A 21225-nucleotide genomic window follows, 5' to 3' on the forward strand; every position below is an offset into this window, starting at 1 on the left:
ACATCATGCAATGCAACACAGCGCTTTGCAATGCAGTGTGATGCAACACAACAAAGCACCACAAAATGCAGCACGGCACGGTGCAGTGCTTTGCAATGCAGCACACACAATGCAGCGTGTGGGTGCTGCAGGCTGAGCTGTGATGCCCAGCCCGACCCCTGCCCGCTCTGCCCCTGCCCTGATGATGCAGGATCCTGACGATGCAAGGTCCTAATGATGCAGGGTCCTAACGATGCAGGATCCTAATGATGCAGGGTCCGTGCCCAGTGGGGGCTGCCCCACAGAGCCTCTCCTGCCCCGGCCAGACGCTTTGCCCAGCTCCAGCCGAGGAGTTTCCTAAACGAGCTGCGCCTCGCCGCCCTGCCCGGTGCCATTTAAAAGAGCCCTGTAGTAGTTTGAATTCCCTAACCTGCCTTTTGGAGTAATTGTTGTCTTTTTTCCTCGTACAGTTGTTATGACAATAGTTTCACGGGGAGGAATTCCTTTAACCTCTACCCTTAATTGGCTCTTCCCTGACAGAGCTCCCTCTTTTGTTGCTGCTAAAGCATGATTAGATCTGCTGCTCCAGTGAGTGATCTGATGGCAGGAAATTTTGACTCAGTCCTACCTTTTTGCATTTCTCTGCTCATTTAAAAAGCCAGGCTTGTAAGGAGCCGACAGTTTGAAAGGGTTTCGGCAACGCTTTCTTGTAGCGCTGCGCTCGACGCCTGTCTGTCTCGGGCTGACGGCACGGAGTGGAAAAAAAAAACACGGGGAAAGCTCAGGATGTGAGGGTGTCCCCTGGGGGGCAGCAGCTGGAGGCTCCCCCCTCCACCTGTCCCTGCCCTGTGTTTGGGGCAAAAACAGAGGTTTTTGTCACCGGGCAGGGGCCCTGCACTGGCCTTGCTGGGGACACGGCCTCTGCTCCTCTGGATCAAGCGCCAGCTTAAATGGGGAGAAATCGGCTTTTTTGCAGCAGCAAGGTGGTGGGATTAGGTCGGATTTGCATAGAAATGGTGCGTGCAGATGTGGGAACGCGTTAGCGGCCTGTCGGAGCACGTGGGCTGGGAGTTCAACTCTGGTTTAATTTTCCCTGCTCTTTATTGCATTACCGTGGCCGGGAATTGCAGATCCGTGCTGGCACTGCACGCAAGTGCTGGTGCTGTGGGTGCTGCTGGTGCCGTGGGTACTGCTGGTGGTGGTGCTGTGGGTGCTGCTGGTGCTGCTGGTGGTGGTGCTGGTGCCATGGGTGCTGCTGGTGATGGTGCCGTGGGTGCTGCTGGTGCTGCTGGTGGTGGTGCCATGGGTGCTGCTGGTGCTGCTGGTGTGCTGCCCAAGGACTGGGAAATGATACCCTGGATCCGGAGCCAGGCACTCAGCCCTGCACATTCCCGTGCCCCCAGCTTGTGCCGAGCCCTGACCTGGCAGCAGCGAGCAGCAGCAGGAGCTGCCTCGAGCTGGATCCTGCACAGATGAACCCCAGGAGCGCGCCCATCCCTGGGCAGGGCGCACGGTTGGGCGATGGGGGCACCCCAGGGTGCTCCCTGCCCCAATGCTGATGACGCACCTGAAGGCGCAGCCACGCTCTCATACCAGAGGCCAAATTCCATCACTGGGAGGCACCCGGGCTGGCTGCGTGCTCGGGATCCCGGCCACGGCTCCTGGTGTGTGGGGAGCTCGCAGTGGGGCTTGGCAGGAGCTGGGCACCCCGGGGACCAGCACCCTCGCCAGGAGCCCACGGTGCAGCACCCGATGTTGCAGCGCTGACAGCACCACCAGGGCTGGGCAGGGGCAGATTTGGGGGTCTGGGGGTGCGGGGATGGGGGCTCCGTGGCCCTGATGCTGTGCCCACACTGACCCCTGTCTGTCCCCACAGGTGAACGTGACGGTGGACTACATCCGACCCGCCAGCAGCGCCACCGAGACCGTGCCAGCCTTCTCGGAGCGCACGTGTGCCACCGTCTCCATCGGGGGAATGTAAGTGTGGCCCCGAGCCCCCGGCCGTGCTCTTCCTCCTGCGGGATTGGGAAAGGGGAGGCTCGTCCGTGCTGCCCTGCCCCGGCACCGCATCGCCCCGTGCGCCCCAGCGGGGTGGTTTGGGGTCGTGAGGTGCAGGACCCCCACCACGAGCTGCCGGCCTCCAGGAGCATCTCGGCAGTGGGTTTGCTTGGAGGAGCCGTCACTGCGCTCCCTGCGCTCTGTCCTGTCCCAGAGGCAAAGGACATTGCCACCCCCACAGCCCGGTGCAGCAATTTGGGGGCTGCCCCACATGTACCCACAGCCCCGAGCAGCCCTGTGACCACGGAGAGCCCCCGCTCTCAGCTGGAAGCAGCCCCCCTCATCGCCAGCCCATCCTCCACACCCCCCTGGCACCATTTCGTGCCCTTTGGTGGCTTCCCTGCCCCGTGGGCACGGGGGGGGGCCGTGCTCCTCCTGCCCCTCCTCGCTGCGGGGCGGTTTTGGGGCGGTTCACGCGGGAGCCGTGCGGGGATGATTTGTCATAGGCCGTTTCCTTTCCTCCTTTTTTTTTTTTTCCTGTGGCAGCTATTTTGGAAAGCTACCAAAGTGCTGCAGCTCTGCTCTTTTTTTTTCCACGTTAATCCGAGGCCGCGCTGCGCGGGGGAAGCGGAGCCGTGCCCACGGGAGCTGCGCCCCGATGAAGGCACCCCCGATGGTGACCTTCAGCTGTGCTCATCTCCTGGGGGGGCAAATTCCTCTCTGGGGCTGCCAGCACAGATCCTGAGTCCCTGCGCCCCCCCAGCCAGGCAGCCCCATCCCCTCTGTGCCTCCGTTTGGTGCTGGGGGCTTTGGGTGCTCCCCGTGCCCCCATCCCCGCGCACCGGGGTGGGAAGCAGGTTGGGGGGCGACCCCAATCCCTGGGATGTGCCCGGTGCTGGGTGCTCGGATCCATCCCCCCGATGGCTTCATTTCTCCAGGAGAGGAGGCTGTCAGCAGATGGGGCTGCCGGGGGGGCAGTAGCATTTAATGGGGGGGTCAGCGACCAGGGGGCATCCCCTGGGGGCGCAGGGCTTGTGCCGGGGCTGATCCTGCCTCTCCCCAGGCTCTGCCCCGGGTGCTGGTGGCTGCGTGGGTTTAACAGAGCGGGGTCTGTGCCTCCGGCCCGCGCCGTGCCGCGGATGGAGAGGGGAAGAAAGCCCGGCTTGTGCGCCTGGCAGCCGGGCTGGGCTCAGCCTGCTTGGCAGTCGGAGCACGCCGCCGGTGGGGCACGGCCGCGCTCGGGATGGGAAGCGGGGAGGGTTCCTGGTGGCTGCCTCGCTTCTGAGGGCTTCTGGCGGCTCCCTCGTTTCTGTGCTGTTGCTCTTCGTGCAGGTGAGAAGAGCAGGGTGAGAGGGGATGGGGTGGGCGCAGGGTCATCACCCTGCCCCGAGCATCTCCTCTCCGTGGGGTCGGCTCTGCTCAGGGCAGCAGGGTGACGGTGCTCCGGGCAGCCTTGGAGGGGTCCGGAGTGCAGCCAGCCCCTGCTTCCAGCCCCAAACTGGGCCACGCGTCCCCATGCCCTGGAGCACGATCCCACAGCATCCCACAGCACCCCGTGACATCCCACAGCACCCCGTGACATCCCACAGCATCCCACGAGCATCCTGCGCCACCCTGCCACATCCCACGGCATCCCGTGACACTCAGCAGCATCCTGCCGCATCCCACAGCATCCCGTGACATTCCTGCAGCATCCCACAGCATCCCATGACACTCAGCTCGGTTCTGCCACATCCCACAGCATCCCACTGCATCCCACTGCATCCCACAGCATCCCACCACATCCCACAGCATCCCACTGCATCCCACAGCATCCCACAGCATCCCACTGCATCCCACTGCATCCCACAGCATCCCACAGCATCCCACTGCATCCCACCGCATCCCACAGCATCCCACCACATCCCACAGCATCCCGTGACATTCAGAACTGAATCTGGATGTCCCAGGGCCGGGATGCTGCATCCCAGGGTGCAGGTGGTGCACTCAGGAGCTGGCTGCACTCGCTGCTCTCGCGGTGCTCGCTCCGTTTGCTGCAGGCAGCTGGGGCGGGGGGCGCAGCCCAGAGCCCGCAGGAGGGGCTTCGGTGGGTGGGAAGCATCCTTGAGCCAACTTGGGCTGGATTTTCTGGGGAAAACTTGCAAAATGAGTTCCGTGCTGCCGGGGAGTGTGGGGGGGGGTGGCTCACAAACGGCCCCTCTCCCCTCCGCCCTGCTCCGAGTGGCAAAAACTGCATTTCACGGCCTAATGAGATTTTTTCCACAGCAAACAGCTTTTCATCTGTGCTCCCATATTCCCGTTCTTTAATCTGGGTTTAACGCGGGGAGAAGCATCTTCCCTCTGCGCCCCGGCTCCCGCTCCTCTCCAGAGGCTGCTGTTGGAGGTGGGGGCCGTGCTGGGCCCCCCCCTGGGAGCAGGGCTGCGGCACGGCACCGCGCTCGCAGCTGGGGGGGTCTTCTGCAGGCTGGATCTCTGCGCCCCCCTTCCCTGCCTGATTTTGGGCTGAGCCCTGCTGGGTGGGCTGCCCTGAGCCCCCAGGGGCTGGGTGGTGGTGGTGGTGGTGGGGGTCTGGCTGCGGTAGCGGCGTGCGCCCACGGCATCGCAGCCGTCCCCGCGCGCACGGCACCGCTGCAGCTCACCCGTGGTGGTGCAACCACTGCAGGGCACCCCCTGCATTGCAGGCTCCGGAGTGCACCCACGGGGCTGCACCCATCGCCGTGCACCCACGGGACTGCGCCCATCGCCGTGCACCCCCTGCATGGCACCCTCGTGGTGCCACCAGTGCGGAGCCCCCCCGTTGTGCCGCGCCCATCGCGGTGCGCCCACGGCGCTGCACCCGCTGCAGCACCCATCGGGGTGCCCGCACTGTGCCATTTCCATGCCATTACCCATTGAGGGGGTGCTGTGCCAAGGGTGCCCGTGCTAGGCAGGGGTGTCTGGGGGGGGGTGTTCACCCCGAATCCCCAGCAGCAGCTGCCAGCACCCCGCTCTCCGTTGCACAGCCACGTGCGCAGCGCGGTCGGTACCTGCGTGGGCCGCGGTGCCAGGGTAAAGCTGGGCTCGCGCCCAAGCTCCGTGTAGGTTTTTGCAGCCGCTGGAAAGGGCCCAGATTTCGCTGCTGCCTCGCAAGCTGCTCCCTCCTACGGGGAGGAGGTGGCTGCTGCGGTCTTGTCCCCGGGAGCCGCGAGGATGCCGGTGCCGGGCTGAGGGCTGGCAGAGCTCCTGGAGCTGGGTGGGGAGCATGGGGGGGGCCACGAGCGCGGGGACTTGGAGCGAAGCCGCTCGTGCCATTGAGCTGAGCAACCCTGGGGCACTGTCCCCGAGTCCCCCCCGGCCTCACGGTGCCCGCTGGGTGTTTTGTGCTCATCCCGGGGAGGAAAGCTCTCACCGGGAAGGTCGGTCCTGCAGGGTGGATGGGGGCGATGTCCCTGTCCCCACACGTGCCACAGCTCCCTGGGGGATGCTGCTCACCCTCACACCTGGGTTTAGGAAGGATGTGAGGATGTGCTGGACCCCCAGAGCATTGGCCAAGTGCTTTGGGGTTGGCCAAATGCCACGGGGGGATGTGGGAGCCTCGGGGTCGCAGCGGGATCGGGGCCAGGCACCCGTTGGCTTCGTGGTGCTGGTGGCTGCTGGTGCCAAATCCTCCTCCTCAGAGCGTTGATTCTGGCCTAAAATCCCACAGGGGAAACCCAAAGTGGGTGTGGGATCAGCCCCAGGCTGGTGCCAACGGGTGGTCCCAAAGGTGGGCAGGGCGCCTGAGACCCCACGGCTCTCCTGGTTTGATCAGAAATCTGCAGGGGTACATGACACTTAAAAACCTCATCCTCACTTAATTTAGCTGAAGTTTCCCAACAAATTCCCCCTGGCGTTGCCCTGAGATGCTCCTGGTCTCTCCGTGAGGAGGATGAGGAGGGGATGAAGGCGCAGCTCTGGGCCTGGATAACCCACCCCAAAAGGAGGATTTGTTTCCCGTTAAGCAGGCTGTGATGTATTAACGCGGCTCCGGTTGCAGAGGTGGTTTAACATTAGGTTTTTAATGATCCCTCCATTAATCCTGCTGTTCTGGGACTTAATGCTCGCTGCCCTCTGACCGGTGGAAATGATGAAAACTTTGATTTCGGGCACGTTGGATGCTTCTGGAGCCCGGCACCGGGAGCTCGACCTGCAGCTCGTCCTCTGAGTGCAGGGGATTAAAGGCTGGGGACGGGGCAGGGCTGGTTGGGAGTGGGATGCGCAGGACCCCATTGGGGTTTGGGGAGCAAAGGCAGGGTTTGGGGGTTGCCCCGACCTCGTGCTTGCTCCCAGGGGGTTTCAGCTCAGCTGGCTGCGGGCTCAGCCCCCCGGGATGGGTTGCAAGGTCGGCGTCATGCAGGGAGTCCATCAGCTCATGCTGGGTTTGCATTTCTGGGGGAAAAGGTGACAGCAGCCATTGGTGGCCCCTTTGGGGGTCCCTAGGACAGCATTTGCTCCAGGTGCCTCCGTCCCGTGCTGCAGAGCCCGCTGGGGACCCAAAAAGAGCCCGGCCACGCTCCCCACGCAGCCCCAGCCCTTAACACTGCTCCTTTAGGACCCGGCAGCGCGGTGGGAGCGAACGCCGGCAATTGTGCTTGTCTTCTAAAGAGCCATAACCAGGCTATTGCTGAATAAATGAAGCCATCAAGCAGAGGTGGCAACAAGATTACAACACTTCCCGAGTGCTGGGGGCAGAATAAAATTGTCCGTTTAGTGAGCAGACGGAGCGCTCGCGCTAGCACGCTCGTTTCCTGGTGCTTTCCGTGCTGGGTTTTAATCTCCCTCCCTCCCCTCTGCCCAGACCTTCCCCCGCCCCCTGCTCCCTTCCCAAAATTGGGCTGGGGGTGCCGGGAGCTGCCCGGGGCTGTGTGGAGTTCGGTGTCCGCTCTGGGGGCTGCAGATGGGGGCTCACGGGCCCCCCAGCCCGGATCCAGGTGGGCTCTGCAGGTGGGACCCCCAACCCTGGGGTGGGGACAGGGGACAAGGAGCAGTGTCCTGGGGGGTTGTGACCTGTCCTGCCCAGCTCTGGTGGCAGTTTCCACTGGGGGCTTGTCCCCAAAGTGGTGGGGTTGGGGACGTGCTGCTGCCATGTGCAGATGTGCTGCAGCCCCCTGGCCGGGCAGGGCAGCCCCCCCCCCAGCTCACCGGTGCCGTGCCGTGGGCACCTCCCCTGGTGCGCACCACCGGGGGGGGGGGGTCCCACATCCCTGGCTGTGCACCCAGCAGCGTGCGGGACTGCGGGGCTGTGGGGAGCCACCTGCACCTGTACCCTGCGTGGGGAGGATGAGGATGGGGGCAGCACGGTCCCCTCCTGTCCCTGCCATCCCCTCGGGGCCGGATGGAAAGAGCCCGGCCAGTGCGCGGGTGCTGCCGTGCTCCACGGCTGGTGGTGCCCGTGCCTCTCGTGCCTTGCAGCCTCACGGGGTGGTGCAGCACAAACTCTCGCACGTGAGCTTCTCCCCTCGCACACTCGTGTCCTGGCCTTGCCGTGGGGCCACCCGCTCGTCCCCGCGCCCTGCCTGGGGCTCCAGCTGTCAGCGGCCCCGCGCGCCTCTCGCTGCCGCTCGCTCCGTGCTGCGACAGGCGTCAGCTGCCGCCCACCTCCTCTGCATCTCCTCGGCTGCAGATGGCTGGCGTGCTGCAAAAGCTGCCCCGATCGGAGCTCGCCTGGGGGGACTCCCTCCGGCAGCAGCCTCGTGGCTGCCGGAGGCGGCTGCAGGTCTGCGCGCGAGCGCAGCGCTCCCTGGCACGGTGCCGGCGGCCCCGAGCTCACCCGCGGCACGTGCCGGTGGTGCAGGGCTGGGCAGGGTGCTGGGCACCGGTTCCTGGCGGCTCCCTGCCCACCAGCTGGGTGCAGCCACCCAAAGGTGCCCGAGGGCAGAGCCCTGGGAGGTTTCCTGCTGGAGGAGCGGAGCAGGGGGGTACCTGGGGGTCGGGGCCGCTTGGCACCAGCCTGTGGCTGAGCACCGGCACTGCCAACCCCGGGTTCCTCGGTGCTGGTACCCTAAAATGTGTCTCCATGGCCCCACATGGCCGTGATTCCCATCCCGTCACCACCCCAAAGCCTGAAATCCCCCAAGGGCCGGGGGTGCTGGGGCAGAGCCGGGCCGGTGCCACCAGCCCTGCGCTCGCCTCCCCCCGGCACAGCCTGGCGTTCTCTCAAAATAGCTCTAGGTGCTTATTCCTGGTTGCTTGGCATTTCGAGAGCTACCTTTGCAGCTGCCTCCTGCTGCAGCTTATTTCCTCGTTTACGAATGCTTAGCTTTTTTTCCCCCTGCTCCGAGGCGAGACCTATTTTCGGCTGCCGGTGATGGCTCAGCCCAGCCCCCTCCCCAAGGGGCAGGGGGGTGCTCCCGGGACGTGCAGCCCGACGAGGCCCCCCCCGTGCACACGCACACTCATCCATACGTTATTTTAAAGTGGTGAATTAGCAGTCCATGCCCTGCATGTGTAATCGGAGGAGAATTACAGATGCACTCAGCGAAGGAGAATTTATGAATTTGTTTAAAGCGGCAGAAGGTAACGGCAGCCAATTTACCGCGGCGCGCGGCGCCGATTGGCAGGCAGCCCTCAAATCCATCCCGTGCTGACCTCTCCTCTCCTTCTCCTCCCCGCCGAGGGGATGGTGGGGGAAAGCAGGACACAAAACTGTCCCACGCGTGGTCCCCTCTGGCCCTGGTCGCTGTCAGACCCGTCCCCCTCATCATCTGGGCAAACGGGAGCGGAGTGCCCGCTCTCGCTGCGCTTTCGGGTGCTGCTGCGCCCAGGGCACGCCTGGTGCACGGGTTTTTGGGGTGCTCCTGGGAGCACGTGCTGGGCTGTTGCATTCTTGTGCACGCTCCCAAGCAGCAGGAGAACCCATTAGTCATTACACATTACTGCAAGCACCTTCCCTTGGCCAACAGCCCGAAATTCAGGGGGTCTCCTCATCCTTCCCCTGGTTGTGGTGCCACGCACGGGGTCCCCGTGCCGGTTCTGAGCCCCCCTTCTCTCTTCTGCCTTACAGCAACATCGCCGAAGCGCTGGTGAGCAAGGGCCTGGCCACCGTCATCCGCTACCGGCAAGACGACGACCAAAGATCCTCGCACTACGACGAGCTCTTGGCCGCAGAGGCTCGGTGAGTGCCGCCGGAGCTCGGCCGCGCCGGGTGGCGGTGCCGCGGGCACGGCTGGCTCCCTTCCCGGCTCCTCTTCCCCCTTCGTGGCGCTCAGGGTGCCCTCCCTGCCCTTCAGCAGCCCTCACCCCGCGCTCAGCCCTGGCTCTGCAAGCCCCCAGCCCCGTGGAGCCGAAGCCCCCCCCGTGGCAGCCCCCTCCGTCGCAGCCCGCGCGGTGCTGGCGCGGCAGCCGGGCTCGGCGCTGGCGGAGGGCCAGGCGCGCTGTGAGTCAGTGGGAGCCGGCGCAGCGCATGTGGAATCTCCGTGCTAATGCTGCAACCCCCAGGAGGCAGATTAAAGAAGATAACATTTTAAAAAAATGCCCCGGGGGGGGGTTGTTGGAGCCTCATGGCTCTGTTGTGCCAGGAGTGTGGTAGGGCACGGGATTTTGGGGGCCCTGTGTGGTTCCTGGGGCAGCGAGCCCACCGAGCGCTGCCGCAGCCGCCCAGCCCCAGCCTGGCTGCGGGAGAAGTAATTGCATTTAAGCCCTGTGACGTCTGAGCAGATCCAGAGGACTTCAGACACATTCTGGCCTCCCGTAATTAGGTTGAGGTTATCGTGGTGAGAAAAATGCGTGTGGCTGCTCCCTGCGCCGTGTCCTCGACAGAGGCAGCAGAAGTGCTGATGCAGGCTGGGGCTCGCTGCCGGCTCTGCTCGAGCCCGCTGCAGGGAGCGCGGGGCGCTGCGTGTGCCAGGGCGCACGCCCAGATGTGTGTGTGTGCTCCAGATGTGTGTGTGTCATCCAGATGTGTGTTTATAATCCAGATGTGTGCGATCCAGATGTGTGTGCGTCATCCAGACATGTGTTATCCAGATATGTCATCCAGAGATGTCACCTTGATGTTTGTGTGCTCCAGATGTGCATGTTGTCCAGATGTAGGGCATCCAGGTGTGCATGGTCCGGACACAGCACCCAGATGTGTGTGTGTCATCCAGATGTGCACATATAATCCAGATGTGCACATCTAATCCAGATGTGCATGTCTAATCCCGACATGTGCCATCCAGATGTGCGTAATCCAGACGTGTGCAGCCCAGGCGTGCCATCCAGCTGTGCGTGTGCCAGGCGTGCGTGCTCTGGGTGTTCACCATCTAGGTGTGCCCGATCCCAGCTTGTTTGATCCATGGTCCCGATGCACACACTCTGGGCTTGTGTGCTCCAGCTGTGCACCATCCAGGTGTGCACCACCCCGTTGTGCACCATCCAGGTGTGCACCACCCCGTTGTGCACCATCCAGCTCTGCACCATCCAGCTGTGCACCATCCAGCTCTGCACCATCCAGCTGCAAATAGTCCAGGCTTACTCATCCCATCAGCGCTCAGTCCCGGTGTGCACAGCCCAGGCGTGCCTTATCCAGCTGCTCTCCATCCTGCCCCACTTCATCCCGGTGCCACCCGCGTGGGGCTGTGTCCCTGAGCCGCCCCCGGTCCTCCCCATGCCCCCGCAGCGCCTGGCCTGGCCCCGGCTGCTCCCCGGCAGGATTTCAGCTCCTCCTCGGCAGCAGCTCCAGCCGCAGCTGCCGGTGCAGTGCCACCAGCAGGGGCGAGCAGCGTTGAGGGGGCTGCGCAGTGGTTTTTGCCAGCCCGCCGTGCAAGACGGTGCCGGGCTCTGCCGCAAGCCTCCCCTCGCAAAGAGGGGGCTGCTACCAGGCCCCGGTTCGCCCTCCTGCAGCCCCCCCCGTGCAGTGCAGGCGGCTGTGATCCGTGGCCAGCAGCTTGCTTGTGGCCTAATTGCAGCACGATGGGGATGTGCCTTGCAGAGCGGATGTGCCTGGCATGAAAGATGCATCTCGGAGCGCTCCGGCACCGAGCACGCAGCCGTGCTCCGGGCTCCAAACCTGGCCCAGGAGGCACGGGGGGGGGCTGGGGCCTCTGAGCAAGCGGGGTTTGGAGCAGGGATGAGCTCGGAGCAGGGCTGAGCTCAGAGCAGGGCTGAGCTCAGAGCAGGGTTAAGCTCGGAGCAGGGATGCGCTCGGAGCAGCTCGTGCTTCGGTGACGGTTGCTCGGGGCTTGTAAAAATCCTTCCAAGTTCTCGTCTTGTTAGCAAAGCCTGGAGTTGTGTCTGCCCAGGCTGAGCTGCTGGAGCCTGCTCTGCCCTTCTGGGGTTATTTGGGAAGGGGGTGGTCGGTGTCCCGCTCCCACCAGATTTTGGGGGTTCGTGGACATCGCTCTGCACCCCACAGGATCCCCTGGAAAAACCTACGGTCGCAGAAACTCTGCAAGCAGCTGCTGAAGAAATCCTGTCCCCTCCTCCTGGAGCTCTCTGCTCCCCAAGGTGTGGTTTTCATCCATCCCTGCCCCAAATGCATGGGGGCTGCACGTCCCCTTCCCTGCCCCAAATGCCCTCGGGAGGGTTTCCTTGGGCCCTCTGGGAGCTGGTGATGGTGGCCCTGGGGACACGGAGCTCAAGCAGGAGGGGACATCAAGGCACAAGCCCCAAGGGGCTGCATCCCCGGTTGCCCTTGCTGGGCTTTACAGGGCTTGCTTGACTTTGTCCCTCTTCTAAAGCTGGGGAAGGAGCTGTTTCCCTATAAAAAAAAAGCCGGTTATTCCCGAGCCACTTATCCCTGGGTGCAGCGCAGAGCGGGGAGGGGTGTCTCGAAGCAGGGAGGGGGAGAGAAGAAGAAATCCTTTTGCTGATTTATCAGGTTGCCTTCTTCCAGACAGCTCCTCGAGTCATACAGCTCAGCAAATTGATTGCTGTACAAAGCCTCAGCAGGGCCTTTGAGTTTTCTCCCCGTGTTATTTTTATTATCATCGCTGTCCACTCGGAGCGGATCCGTGCCTCTTGCCTGGGAGCAGCTATTAGGTCGCTGGCGGGCGGCTGCGCAACGAGGCGCTGCGACGCCCGCAGGCGGGGGCTTGCGGAGGGTTCCCTGCTCGAGTTATGGGAAGGAAGGGCACGGAGCAGCTTTATCCACGGGGATAAAACGTGGAAAAAGTGCAGCCACCAGCCTGCCGGCCACGCTGCGCCCACGCTGGGACGTGCACGGTGCAGGAGTGCCGGAGCCAAGGAAGCTCCAGCTTGGGGATGAGCCCGAATCACTGAGGGGGCTGCAAACTGGAGCTGTGGGCGCAGCGAGGGTTGGTTTCCAGCTGGATTCACCCTGCCTGCTGCCAACAGCCATCACCCCAAACCAAAAACAGCCCCGGCCCCGAAACGCCAGGTTTGGGGCTCGTGTGCTGGCACCGGGCGGCACCGCGCCGTGCCGAAAGGCAAGGCGGCATCTCCGGGTGTGTTTTGTTCTGTGTGCACCTGGAAAATAAACGTGGCCTTTGCAGGCTGGAAAAGGACGGAGCTGTCAGGGGAAGGAGCCGTTTGCAGCTGTAATGAGTGCGCGCTGCCCTTCCACCTGCCGCCGCGCTGCCCCCCTGCCTGTGCCGCGCCAGCAGCCGCGTCTGGGGGCACCGCTGCTGCTCCTGCGCGCGGCGATAAGCCCGGCAGCAGAACCACATCGGGGTCCCCTCGGGGCCCTGGGACGGCTGCCCCTGCTGTCCCCCCCGGCTGCGCAGTGCCCGACCAGCTCTGGCTGCATTTGGAGCTTGCCTTTGGCTCCTGAGGAGAGGGACCCGGGGGTGCTGATGGGTGAGAAACGCAGCACGAGGCGGCACGGTGCGCACGCAGCCGGACCCTGCACCCCCCCAACCACTCCGTGCTGCTCCCAGCCCTGCAGCCCGACCCCGACCCCCTCGCTGTGGTTTTGGGCACCTCTGCCTCGTGGGTGCTGCTGCGTTACCTCCTCCCCGCTGCAGTCACTGCTCCTGGATTCGCGAGGGATGCGCTTCCTCCGTGTCCGGAGCCACCGAGAGCCCTGCGCCCCCGTTTCCCCATGTCCCACGTGTGGGATCCTGGCTTTTGGGGTTCAGGGATGGAAAACGTGGGTGGGGATCTTGTGGGGAGTCCTGGGGACCAGCTCCAGGGCCCCGCTCATTTCCTGACCATCCACTGGTGCCATGAGCGGTGTCGCTTCATTCCGGCTGCTTCCCGAATGCATTTGGGTAAGGTGGAAGGAATGTGATGCCTTCAGAACTGGAGCATTTGCTGCATATTTTGCATTTTAAATGGTTTGTCTGATTAAATGCTGAAAAGAAACAGGTCTTAACTTTGGCTTGGGCTGGGGCGCTCTCCTTCCCATCCCTCCCCCGCTATGTGCGGGGAGCAAAGCCATGAAATTTGGTGACGGGGACACACGCTCCCTCTGACCGGGTGGGTGCTGGGCTTGCTGGATGCCACTAATTGGGATTAGAGGCTAACGAGCCAGCTGGCCACTCCGCAGGGACATTGGGGGACAGCGGGTGCACGGGGGGACGGCGTGTCACCCCCTCTCCGCGCCAGGCGCTGATGGCACGTGCCACCTCTCTTTTGCAGGGCCATCAAGAACGGCAAGGGGCTGCACAGCAAGAAGGAGGTGCCCATTCACCGAGTGGCCGACATCTCCGGGGTAAGGACCCTGCCCTCACAAATCACATTTCCCCTGGGGTTCCTCCTCTCTGCGGGGAGCTCTCACCCCTTGCCCTGTGCCTGGGTGGCTGCGGGCTGGGTCTGGCTCCGTGCAGGGCTGCAGGAGCATCCCCAGGGGCTCTGCTTCCAGCTGGAGGTGGCCCTGGTGTCCTGCGTTTGGTGCCCAACCCTCAGGATGGTTCCTGGTGTCCTTGGGGGGGCAGGAGCTCTGTCTGGGGGACACCACCATGCCCCTGCTGCCTCTTCCACCAGCCCCCTCTTACCCTGAGTCTCTTGGGGCCCTGGCAGCATCCGTGGCTCTTCAGAAATTGTGATGGGTGAGCGCAGGGACGCGGGTGCAGGGATGTCCCCTCTCCGAGCTGTGCCGGGCGCACGAAGCCCCCGAGGTGCGCGGCGCGGGGTTGTTAGCGGCCCCGTAACTCAATCAGGGAGGCGAGCAAAACGGTTGGTTCCGGCCGGGAGGCGGAGGAGGGGAGGGCCCCTGCAAACAAAATTAGGGTAATACATCACCGCTTTTATGAAGATTTGTTAATCTTTTTTAATCTTTAATAGTTTTCTGTAAATTGATCCCACTCCGAGTTAGGCGAGTGTCAGCAGTTGTGCGGCATGATGAATGCGGGCGCGCACTGAACTGACAGGGTGTGCTTTAGCACTGCCAAAATAATTTAATGGGAATTAGCGTCGCCGCTCCCCTCCCGCTGCCCGGGCTCAGGGAGGGGGGCCCCCTCTCGCTCCGGCTGCAGGCAGGATGCTCAGGCAGCGTGCGGGGATTTCGGGGGTTTTTTCAATGTAGGTCACCCGCGGCCCCGGCTCCCTCCTCGCACCGATTCGGGCGTCCGTGAGCGCGGGCGTTTGCTTTTCATCCTGTCCGTGCCACGTGGGGCTGAGCCCCCGGTGGGTGGCTGTGTTCTGGTGAGCTGGGATGTCCGGGGGGGCTGCTGGGGGTCCCTCCACCTGGCCCCATCCCGATGCTGTGCGTAATGCAGCGGTGCAGCACCGGCACCGTGTCCCGCTCCGTGCCGCTGCACCAGGGGGCTCAGCCCCATCCCCGTCCCGTGGAGCTGCTGCATCCCGGCTCTGCTTTGCCCTGGCTCCCAGCACGAGGCTCACGGGACCTCATTTGGCCACAGGCTGCCGGATTTCACCCAGTTCCCCCAGCTCCAGCCCGTGCTCCTCCTGCTGGGAAATGCCCTTTCCCCATCGGGTTGTGGCCGCCCTGGTGTCCCCTGTCCCCCATGTCCCAAACCAGGGGAGAGGGGGGGGCTCCGAGCGCACCCCAGGGGCGCACCTGAAGCAGTCTCCCTCCAGATGAGCCCGCGGTGCTGCAGGCTGCACGGAAAGCAAAGGCAAAAGGCAAAAAGAAAAAAAAAAAAAAGCGAAGAGGGAAGTGCAGCAGCGCTGATAATGCCGCCTCGCCCACGCTCGCCTCTGCGGTGGCCTCCTTTGCAGTCCCGCTGCTGGGCGAGGTTTGCTGCTCTCTGGAGACCCCCGGGTGCTCCGGTCAGCAGGGGCCGTCCTGATGTCTGTCTGTCCGTCCGTCCTGCCCCAGGCTGGTGTTGCTGGCTTGCTTCTTCAGCCAGGAGAAACGGCGTTGGCCGGGCGCATCGGCGTTCCCATCGCTGGCACCCAAGCTCAGCGGGGTGCAGCCGCGTTCCCAAAAATCCCCCAAGCACCCCGCGAGCTGATCCCAAAACTCGGCAGCCCCATGGGAAGGATGCAGCCCCCCTGCTGCCACCCCAGCCACCTCCCCTGGTCCTGCCCGGGGACATTTCGGGGGCTCAGTGCGTGGGGATGCGCTCGGGCAGCCCCTCTCCCTCATCCTCCCTCTTCCTCATCCTCCCCTCGGTGCAGCGGGGAGAGGTCGGCTCTCCTTCCTCCCCCTTCCCGGCATCCAGCCGGGCTCACGGGCACCTCAAAGCAGCGCGGTTCTGCTCCGGAGCAGCTCGTTAAATAATTCAACCCGTGCAAGACAAACCTGCACCAGCTCAACCTCTCCCCTTACACCGCGCGCGCTCCGGCACGGGCACGAGGGCGAGCGTGCGGCCGCCTGGAAGCCTCCCGTCCTTGGGCAGAGTCCTTGAATAATTTTGCATAATTGGCAGCGCTTCACATAAAAGTGGAGTTACGAGGATATTTTTCCTCGCTGTATTTATGCATAATTTTCCTTCGATTCCCAGCTAATTAAACGCTGGAAGCGTTAAAATAATAGTGGGGACAGGGAGGGGGACGGGGGGGTGGCTCCTGCCCTGGGGGATGAGCGGGGCTGGGGTCCCTGCTCCGTGGGGAAGGGGCAAAAGGTGTGGGGTGAGGATGATGAGGGGGGGATGAGGGACGGCTCCTGCCCGGCTCTGGTGCCATCACTCCCCTTCCCCATCCGAATTTGTGCCGAGCAGCCCAGTGTCCGCAGCGCTGCGGGTGGGGGGCTGCGAGGTTTTGGGGCTGGGAGCCCTGACCCCGTGCAGCTCCTGGGGTCTGCAGCCCAGGGGGATCCCGGGGGGGTTGCAGGAACAGGAGGGGGCATTGGCAGAGCCGAGCTGGCACAATGTGGTAGCTGGGAGAGGCGAGCAGGGAGGTGTTTGCTTGGAGCAAGCGCAGGAACAGTGCGCAGGGTGCAGGGGGAGGCTCCACGTGCAGGGAGAGGATGGGATTTAGGAAGGAAGAGATTTAGGAAGGATGGGATTTAGGAAGGAAGGGATTTAGGGGCCGAGACTAGACTGTGGGGCTCAGAAAGCAATCTTGGCTCATTTAAGTGCCCAGGGGGGTGTTGTGGGTGCCCCCCATCCCCTGGAAGCCGCTCCCCAGCTGCAGCGCCCTGCTCCAGCCGGCCCCGAGGTGCCCACAGGGTGCCCCCGGCGGAGGATGCTCCGTGTCCGTGTCCGTTCCTCCCGCCTTCCTCCTGCAAAGGACGCGCGGCGTGTCCTTCAGCGCGCTGCCACCGGCTGGGCTGGGCGGCCGCGAGCTCTGCAGCAGCTGCTCCCGTCCCAAAGGCCACCAGCCGCGGCGTCACGCGCCCGCCGCTGCCACCGTGCCGGGCTGGATGTGTGTCCACAGACATGGGCATCCCGTGGCAGTGCCCATCCTGCCTGGCAGCACCCAAGGTTTCCTTCCCAGGGGTGCTGTTGCTCTGGGTGCCCGTGCCAGGAGGCTCGGACACATCCCCAGTCTCCTTTTCCTGTCCCAGCTGTGGTGCGCACCCTGATGCCCTTGCAAACTCCCCCATCAGATTCCCCGCTCCCATCCCACTGAGCGCATTTTTTGGCAGTGGTGCTGTGCAGAGGGGAACAGCAGAGGGGGAGCACTGTGGTGCAGGAGGTGGTCTCGGTACCCCCAGCGTTTGGTGCTGCCTCCCCGTGTCCGTGGTGCAGGCAGGGGTCTCGGTTTGGTGCTGCAGCCCCGTGCCTGAACCCGGTCTCTCTCCTCCTGGTACCATGGGGGCCCAAACCTCACCACGTTCATTTTGGCGAGCGAGGAGGGATCTGGAGCAGCTCAGAGAAGCACGGCTGAGCTCCAAGCAGCGCAGATCCCCCTGCATCAGTGGATCCCCAGGACCGACCGGCCTCTCCCCGCTGCCTTGGCACGGCGGGGACCGAGCCGTTACCCGGCACTCCGGTGCCTCCACTGCCGTGCGGTGACTGCCGCTCCCCACTTATTATTCCACATTAACCACCAGCGCCTGCACGCCTCTTCCCTTCTTGCGGAAGAGCTGCTTTGTGTTATGCAAAATCCTGCTGGATTTTTAAGGTCATCCTCCAGCACGTTCGAACACCGCCGCGCCCCACGGATGCCGGCAGCGGCAGGCGCACGGTGCCAGCCTGCAGCATCCTCGCCGCCGCGCTCTTCCTCACCGCCGCGCTCTTCCTCGCCGCCCCACCGCCCTCCCCGGGGCACGGGGGGCTTCCCCACCTGGCACCTGTGGGACGGAGCTGCCGGTGGGCTCCTTCACGCCGCTCGTTTTTTCCCTCGGCTAATCAAATCGTGACTGCATAGTGATTACCGCTAATTAGTAGCCTTCATTAGCGGCTCCCATTTTAGATTTGCATATGTTCGACCTAAGTGGTTAACATGGGGTAATGTGGTTTTCCTTTGCGTGCAGATTGCACTTACATGTGTTGCATTAACTTCTTGACTGCACATCTGCTGAGCGCCCTCCCCGGGCCCGTGCGGTGCCCGTGGCGCACGCGGCGCGGAGCCACCCGGCGTCGAGCGTCGCGGCCACACCACAGTGGGACCTGGGGGCGTCTCTGCCCCCCCCCTGCCCTGCCACAACCCCAGCAGCAGCCACCCCTGCTCCCACCGTAGCCCCACAGACCCACATCCCTTCCTTCCCCACGGCGCCGTGGTTCAGGCGTGGATGCTTCAGGTGCCGGCACAGCGCGGCCGTGCTCCTTTGGGTCCAGGTTCGGCGGAGGAGGCGCGGGGTTTGGGCTGTGGCAAGCTCCCTCCCTTCCCTCCGCAGCTCATTTTTCTAAATTAAGGCCGGAGTGAAATACAAAGCCACCTGGCTGTGTTTTATTTTAGGAGCTGCTTGGCTTTGACTTTTCTTCCCCGGGTGAATAAATCAGGAGCTTGCGGCACGGCGAGCGCCGTGCCTCCGAAACGCGCCGGTGGCGGCGATCTCGGCCGAGGCCACAGCTTCAAAGTGGGTGGGGGGCTCCGTGAGCACTGAACCCAAATTGTTCCCAAGCTACTTAGCATGGATCCAGCCCTTTTGGGTGGACAGGACTGATGGGAGGGGGTCCTGCAGGGCGCTCCGTCAGGATGGGGCAGGATCCGGTCTCCTTCCCTTGCCGATTTTGGGGCCGTGGGTACCAGCGAGGGGAGGGCGCAATGTGCTGGAAGCCACCCGAGCTGTGCCCACTCCCCATATGGGGTTGGGGGGGGGGCTTAAAACCTTGTCCCCAGAGCACCAGTGCCAAGGGGGGGGCTGTGGGAGCGGCGCGGCGCGCTGACCCCCCTTCTCTCCGCAGGACACCCAGAAGGCGAAGCAGTTCCTGCCCTTCCTGCAGCGCGCCGGCCGCTCCGAGGCCGTGGTGGAGTACGTCTTCAGCGGGTCCCGCCTGAAGCTCTTCATGCCCAAGGAGACCTGCCTCATCACCTTCCTGCTGGCAGGTGAGCCACCACGCCGTGCCACACCGGGGACAGCTCCGGGGACACACACAGAGCTCCCCAAAAAGTGCCTCTGCCCCCTGCATCCCGTCCCCTGCTGCTGGGGCGCACGAGGGTTTAATTGAGCGGGGCAGCACTAATTGGAGCTGGCTGGATATTGGTGCTCCTGGGGTGCTTGTCCCTGCCCTCTCCCCGAGCTCAGATTTGGGGCTGGGAGGCTGGGATTTGGGAGGTTCCTGCACGTCTTGGCATTGCTGCTGCTCTCCCTCCTGCGTCGCCGGGGGTGGCACCTGGGCTGTGCCCACTGCTGGGGGACAGGGGTGGGGAAGCTGAGATGCTTCGCCCCGGAGTTGTGGTGCACCAGGAGGGTGCACGTCGTTGTGTGCACGTGGTGGTTGTTCTGGTAGGTCCTACAAAAACTGCAGAGCTCCCCCTCCAAAATGGTCCCGCTCGCAGTGCGCGGTGCCACCAGGGCTCAGCCTCCTTCGCCGGCACATCGCAGCCGTCCTTCACCCCGTGGCCATGCTCCAGGCAGCGACGTGTGGCTCCAGGAGGAGGTCAAGGAGGATGAGGAGGGTGAGGAAGGCCACGGGGCAGCTCGCGGAGCCCCGGCAGCCCGTGCCGCGCGCTCGCGGTGCCTCCATGGGAGCCGATGTGGGGCGGCTTCGCTCTGGCTCCGGTTTCTATGGCAATAACCGCGTAGAAAGGATGACCCTGAACGCTGATCGTTCACAACTCGGTTATGAAAAATTCAATAAGCGTATAAATAGATCGTATACGGGGATAACAACGCCGCGGCTGCTGTAAGCAACGGCTCCTGCCGCTCCCACCCGAGGGGTCTTCCCCTGGGGACGGCGCTGGGACGGTCCCCGGCTGTCCCATTGCTCCCGGAGATGTGCGGGTGCTCGCTGAGCCTGGGCTCCCCCAGATCCACCCCTTCCCTTCTGCTGGGGCTTCTGAGAGTGATTTTGGAGCAGGAGGGACCGTGGCAGGTCTGGGAGCAGCTCCCAGAGCCCCGCACACACGGGCACTGCCCCTGCCTGTGCCCCGGCTCCTTGTCCCCATCCCTTTGGGCCACCCCGCTGCAGGACGTGGCCACCCCAGCGGCCACTGCTGCGCCGCTGCCCTCGGGGGACCAAAAACCCCACGGCGATGCCATGGGATGTCACACAGCTCGGCGTGGTGCGATGGCACACGATGGCACACGATGGCACACGGTGGCACAATGTCACACGACGTGCCGTGATGTCCCACCATGCGCTCCCGGCGGTGGCACGTCCCCGCTGCCACCCGGAGGGGGGAAAGGTCCCCAGCCCCGCTCTGCCAAGGGCGCAGGATCGGGGGCCCCCCCCGCGCTCCCGGCTGGCTCCTGCCGCGTGGGAAGCGCGTCCTAAACCTGTCCTTCTCCTTGCGCTGGTGCGTATAAATAGGCGCGCTGCCTTATTTATAATTAACCATTCTTAAAGTCAGCTGCAAAAGACAGGGAAATGAGACTCCCCCTTGCCTGCGACTGATACATTAAAATTTGAAGAAGCGATAAAACTCCCACGTGCTCGGGAGGAGGAATTTCGTTAGGTTTAAATATTTCTCTTGCGGCAGGCAGGCAGCCGGCGGGCTCGGCTGCGCTTCGCATGCGGGAATCCCGACGGCTGCCTCCGAGCGCTCCCTGCACACCAGGGGCCGGGGAGGGGGCACGGGACCCTCACTCCCACTCCTTGCGTTGCCATTTCCTTGAAAATTTGTGATTCCCGGCCCTGATGCACACCCTTGCCTCTTCCTCCTCATGTTGGTGCTGCTGGATGCGTGCACGGGGCTGGCACACCCGAGCCATGAGCTCAGCTCCGCACCGCTGCCGCAATAAAACCCTTCCCTTGGCGAGGTCGGGGGGCTCCTGTGGGCCTGGGGGGGCACGGCGGTGGGATGCTTGGGGTGCTCCCATCCCTTCCTATTGCCATCCCACATCTCATTCCCAGCCCCTCGCTGCAGGTCAGGGGCTCTGGCTTGGTTGGGTGGGTTTTAAATCAAATGGGAGCAGGCGGGGGGGGGGGCGCTCCGGCGGCCGGGCGATGGATGGATGGCTCCGGGGGGAGCGCGCTCGCTGCAAGTTATATTTAATCCCCGTTGCTGTGGAGACCGACGGGCTGTCGCCTTGCTGGGGGTGCCCGGGCTCCGAAAAGTTCCCAAAGTCGTGACCCTCCCCCGGCACAGGTGGCCCCGAGCCCCCGCAGGGTCCCCGGAGCCCTGGGGGTGCCGCTGCGCGCAGGGTGCGCCGCTCGCCTCCTGCCGCGGCTGAGTCACCCCGGCCACCTCCCTCGCCACCTCCACATTGCCCTTCGGCAGCCAGCTCAATTAGAGGGCTGGGAATAACGAGCTGTGGGGTGGGGGGGGGGATGTCACCACCCTGCAAAGCAAGGGGCCGGGCTGGGAGTGAAGGTTTTGGGGTGTTCGGTGCCGGGTGGGCGCCGTGTCCCCGGGGGAGATGTGGGTGCGCACAGCAGCCTCTGCATCCAC

The 21225-nt window shown here is 64.0% G+C and overlaps 1 protein-coding gene across 1 annotated transcript in view; it reads left to right on the top strand.

Moving 5' to 3' along the window:
• The window catches only part of SND1 (staphylococcal nuclease and tudor domain containing 1), a 100908-nt gene that overhangs the window by 51287 nt on the left and 28396 nt on the right, over nucleotides 1–21225 (top strand). Inside the window, exons 12-15 of the mRNA XM_072037317.1 lie at nucleotides 1856–1956; nucleotides 8999–9109; nucleotides 13516–13588; nucleotides 18576–18717. Of these exons, the coding sequence (XP_071893418.1) occupies nucleotides 1856–1956; nucleotides 8999–9109; nucleotides 13516–13588; nucleotides 18576–18717 (427 nt within the window). The remainder of the gene's footprint in view (nucleotides 1–1855; nucleotides 1957–8998; nucleotides 9110–13515; nucleotides 13589–18575; nucleotides 18718–21225) is intronic.

This window comes from Anas platyrhynchos, chromosome 1, assembly GCF_047663525.1.
Source record: "Anas platyrhynchos isolate ZD024472 breed Pekin duck chromosome 1, IASCAAS_PekinDuck_T2T, whole genome shotgun sequence".
Classification (NCBI taxonomy): Eukaryota; Metazoa; Chordata; class Aves; order Anseriformes; family Anatidae; genus Anas; species Anas platyrhynchos.